Source organism: Etheostoma cragini, chromosome 1 (genome assembly GCF_013103735.1).
Source record: "Etheostoma cragini isolate CJK2018 chromosome 1, CSU_Ecrag_1.0, whole genome shotgun sequence".
Taxonomy (NCBI): domain Eukaryota; kingdom Metazoa; phylum Chordata; class Actinopteri; order Perciformes; family Percidae; genus Etheostoma; species Etheostoma cragini.
The window spans coordinates 33,702,450-33,707,529 of NC_048407.1; the positions used below are offsets into that span (position 1 = coordinate 33,702,450).

Consider the following 5,080-nt stretch of genomic DNA (forward strand, 5'->3'; position numbering starts at 1 on the left):
ACCTGAGGACCAGGTAACCATAGTCCTCAGATTGGACAGATAGTCTACCTAGCTGTCTGGATTTACCCTGCAGAGACCAGAGGACCAGGTAACCATAGTCCTCAGAAATCAGCCGCAGGTTAGAGCGCCGACATAGAGACAGAGGACGGGGACGGATATCCAAAATGCAGCGAAAGGCGGCAAAAAGATAAGAAAAAGGCGACAAAAAAGCAACTCAAGGCTACAACAGGCGACAAAAAGGCGATAAAAAGGCAATAAAAAGGCGATAAAAAGGCGTCCCACTGAGTGAACACTGAGTCCGTGTGTCAGATTCTTCTCCACACCTCAGTGATGAGGACAGTTTTGAAGAATAACCTCTGATGGATCCTGTAAATGTCTCACGGACACGTCTCCTCGAGCAGGAAGGAGGAACACTTGCTCCGGTGTAATTAGACTGCAGTAAGTGTACTTTAGTGCGAGTGTGTTTGAGGAGTTCACATCGACTGGTTCCACACGCATTAGCATAATGAAGTAGGATGCTGGCAGTGATGGAGTGTGTGTTTACGTTGGGAGACGCGCCTCAGTGCAACGCTGACAGGAAGCCGTGCGCTCTGCTTCGTTCGCCGTGATGAATCCTCACGGAGGGAGATTGTTCCATCACTCAGAGGACGCACGGATCTCCGACCCACGTTGGGAAAATCTGAAGCATTTGTTAAAACCCCCCTCCACTTACAGATGTTTGTGTTATCTTCATGCTTCATGTCCCCTTAAATGTCCAACGTTTACTCTAATAACTTATTTCTGTTGCTAGAGAGGCGTTTTCTCTCCTCAAGTCGGAGATCAGGGTTTTCCCTATCGGTATAGGGTGTAGGGTGTAGGTGACCTTTTGGTAGCCTGGGTCCTACCAGACTCTGGTCCATTAGCCCGGTCCTACCAGACTCTGGTCCATTAGCCCGGTCCTACGAGACTCTGGTCCGTTAGCCTGGTCCTACGAGACTCTGGTCCGTTAGCCTGGTCCTACCAGACTCTGGTCCATTAGCCCGGTCCTACCAGACTCTGGTCCATTAGCCTGGTCCTACGAGACTCTGGTCCATTAGCCCGGTCCTACCAGACTCTGGTCCATTAGCCCGATCCTACCAGACTCTGGTCCATTAGCCTGGTCCTACCAGACTCTGGTCCATTAGCCAGGTCCTACCAGACTCTGGTCCGTTATCCCGGTCCTACCAGACTCTGGTCCATTAGCCCGGTCCTACCAGACTCTGGTCCATTAGCCTGGTCCTACCAGACTCTGGTCCATTAGCCTGGTCCTACCAGACTCTGGTCCATTAGCCAGGTCCTACTAGACTCTGGTCTGTTATCCCGGTCCTACCAGACTCTGGTCTGTTATCCCGGTCCTACCAGACTCTGGTCCATGAGATCATAACTAATGAATCAAATGGAAGTGTTTTTGAAATAGTATTGAGTAAAAGTTGACATATTCCAGTCTGTGATTATAATCAACATCCATTCCTTTAATTTTAGTCTCAAAAATTCCTCATTTCTGCTTTTCTAACTCAAACATTAGGTATAATTTCCTATAAATGAGGTTTATTGACCATAAATTCCAAAAATAACTGTAAAAATAGTTCATAAGTTAGTGTTACGTAGTGTTGAAAACGTTGACAAACATTGAAAAAAACGTCAAAAGTGTTGAAAAAGAGACAAAAACATTTAAAAAAAGTTAAAAACTTCGATAGAAAACTTTAGTGGTGGTCACATTTAGGAATTGGTGGTATGTTACCCAACAGGATGAGCCTTCATCTCTGGAGTTTCATCAGCTCGAGGCCGTTTCATTTTGAGTTACATAACACCGACTTAGCTAACAAAAACATAAAAATCATGCAGTAAAAGTCTAGTATTTTCCTGGATTTCCGGGGAAAGTGGTCCATGTTTCTTCCTCAGAGAAGGTTGTGGTGACGTGTGACCTGCGTGGTCGTTCTCCAGCTGATGGCGTGCGTGGTGTTGTGTAACGCTGCGAGTCCTTTCCTCCATAACCTCCTGTCTCTGGCTCTTCCCCAGGTCTCCGCACTACGCCTGCCCCGAGGTCATCAGGGTGAGTGCTGCGCTCCTTTCATTCAGTAACAGCACTCTCCACGATGGCTCTTACATCACTGCTCCTTCCTCTCTGCAGTCATTCACTCGCTGCTCCTGCGGTCTTTGGACCCCCCCCCCCACACACACACACACACACACACACACACACACACACACACACACTCAGTTCAAATACACTCTGTGCACACTTAGAAGAACAGCTATTTGTTACGCAGTCTTGCATTTCTTTTGTCCATTTTGTTCCCGTATTTCTTTATTTTTGTCTGTTGGACAGCAAACAAGCGTATGTTTGGTTTGAGCTAAAGGTCCAACCTGGTCCCTATTGGGACCAGATGGGAACAACAAGACTCAGACTCAGTCTTAGACTTAGACTCAGACTCAGAATTAGACTCAGTCTTAGACTCAGACTCAGACTCAGTCTTAGACTCAGACTTAGACTCAGTCTTAGACTCAGACTTAGACTCAGACTCAGACTTAGACTCAGTCTTAGACTCAGTCTTAGACTCAGACTCAGTCTTAGCATCAGTCTAAGTCTGAGTCTAAGACTCAGTCTTAGACTCAGACTCAGACTCAGTCTTAGCATCAGTCTAAGACTCAGACTTAGACTGAGACTCAGACTCAGACTCAGTCTTAGACTCAGTCTCAGACTCAAACTCAGTCTTAGCATCAGTCTAAGACTCAGACTTAGACTGAGACTCAGACTCAGATTTACCCTCAGACTTAGACTTCTCTTTATTTATGCTTTTCAGATAACTCCTGCAAGGAATTTCCAGCATCAGTTTTATTATAAATACAGTATATAAGACATTTTAACGATAACAATATTAACAGTAATAATAATAATAATAACAATTAGAACCTTTGGCTATAAAAAGATATTTAGCATTAATTTAAATCTGTGACTTTGGTCCAGTATAAAGGGAGATCGCTGCAGTCGTTAGCGGCAAAACAAGCTACGATGTAAGAAAAGGACAAATGTGCAGCTTGTAAATCAAAATTCTTAGAAGTGCTTGTTTTGTTATTGACCGACTCGGATTAATATTCTAAGTGTCTGACAACTTTAAAGAAAAGGATTTCTAAGGATTTCTAACCTTTCTGTTAAAGAGCAAGATCCTTTTTTTAAGGATAGCATTCACTAAACCCACCAGACTCCATGCTCATAAACAGTGGTTTTAGCATCTAGAATACACTCCTTTCAAAGATGACGAGTCCGATGATTTCAAGTTAACGACATTTATTCACACAGTGAACACACTCTCATGCCAGCATGGGAGCATGAGACACACAACACACACGAGAATGACTCCTGAACATCAGAATAACTGCTTTTTATTACATTCTTCTATCTATTTCTGTGGGGCAGTGTTACCTTCACACTACTCCTTATATGGAAGACACTTCTAATAGAGTCACACATCCCAGTCTAGTCTAGACTGGGGGACAGGGTTACCTCAAAACTAAACAAAGATCCTTAGAATAGATGAAATACATGTGACAACATGAATGCTTAAACATTCCACCTATCAGTCATTTTTTGGGAAATGACGGTACAGCAGACGAAGACGGTTTGGTACGTCCGAAAAAGAAAATTCAAAGACATCCTAAAATAACTCTTACAACGCAGTCAGCATCGCAAATTGCTGATGTTGACGTTGCAGGTCCATCCGTATATGGGCGTGTTTTTTCCATTAAGCGCAGCGAGACGCCAGAGCTGATTTACAGTGTGTAAAACAGAGATGAATGGAGAGTTTATGTTGTCTCATCCGTGTCTCTGTCCCTCTGAACCAGGGGGAGAAGTACGACGGGAGGAAGGCCGACGCGTGGAGCTGTGGAGTCATCCTGTTTGCACTGCTAGTGGTGAGTACCGTGAGAACAGCTGTAAATAAAGGGACCTTGTTCCTTAAAGTGGATCATTTACACCAAAACAGACTGATGGGTCCGACCTGTAAGCTGTGGCTCAGTGGTAGAGCGGTCGCCTGCCGATTGGAAGGTTGGTGGTTCAATCCCTGTCCATGTTGAAGTGTCCTTGGGCGAGACACTGAACCCTGAGTGGCCCCCGATGCTGCACCACCGGAGTGTAAACGTGTGTTAAGACTAGAAATGATATATAAATACAGAATGTTTACTTAAGTCCCGCCGCTACAGCACGCCATCTCTAGAAGCCATGGCGTCTGTTTAAGCAGAACATTAGATAGGTTTCCATCCACTTGTCAGTCGAATTATCAGAATTTTGGTTAAAAAAAACTCCTGTGAAGAAAAATCAGGCTTCCATCCAACGGCTTTACATTTTTGGGAAAAACTCACAAACAATTCAAAAGGCTCAGAAAAAGTCTTAAAAAAAAAAAGGTGAAAAGTAAAAACAAGTGACTAAATTCTGGGGGAAAGCCACAAAAGGTTGAAAAAGATAACCATAACACTGAGAAAATCAGAAAAACTAAAATGTTCAGGTTGGCGGGAAGACAACACGAGGGTTAAATCCCAAACGCTGTTTTCGGACATCGGCCCGGACTTTGACGTGTGAAAACGACCTTAAATGCTAAATGAACTCTTTATTTACGATCCCCGTAGAAGAGGAGTCTCTGAAATGTCTCGAGACAAACACACGAGCTGGGATTGAAAGGGAACATCCAAATACTTCATATGACAGGAACGTGTATGTTACAAATACAAAAATCTATAATCTATCATCTGCTTGTTCTGGAAGCATCCCTCGTGTGTGTGAGGAACGAGCGGACGCTGTGATGTCGTGAAACGTCTCGCTGGAGGCCAGATTTCCTGTTCTTGGACGTGCGGTGCGTGTTTTCTACACCGGGCGGGACTGAATTAAAGACAGGATGCATGTTCTGGGATGCCATGTTCAAACTGCTACACTGCAGTGTCCTGCTACGTCCTGCTACGTCCTGCTACGTCCTGCTACGTCCTGCTACGCCCTGCTACGCCCTGCTACGTCCTGCTACGTCCTGCTACATCCTGCTGCGTCCTGCTACGTCCCGCTACGTCCTGCTAC

At 44.8% G+C, this 5,080-nt stretch overlaps 1 protein-coding gene across 1 annotated transcript in view; it reads left to right on the forward strand.

The window, feature by feature from the left end:
- Positions 1 to 5,080, forward strand: part of LOC117955507 (serine/threonine-protein kinase BRSK2-like) — a 94,862-nt gene that overhangs the window by 69,834 nt on the left and 19,948 nt on the right. Inside the window, exons 6-7 of the mRNA XM_034890083.1 lie at positions 1,998 to 2,071; positions 3,862 to 3,930. Of these exons, the coding sequence (XP_034745974.1) occupies positions 1,998 to 2,071; positions 3,862 to 3,930 (143 nt within the window). The remainder of the gene's footprint in view (positions 1 to 1,997; positions 2,072 to 3,861; positions 3,931 to 5,080) is intronic.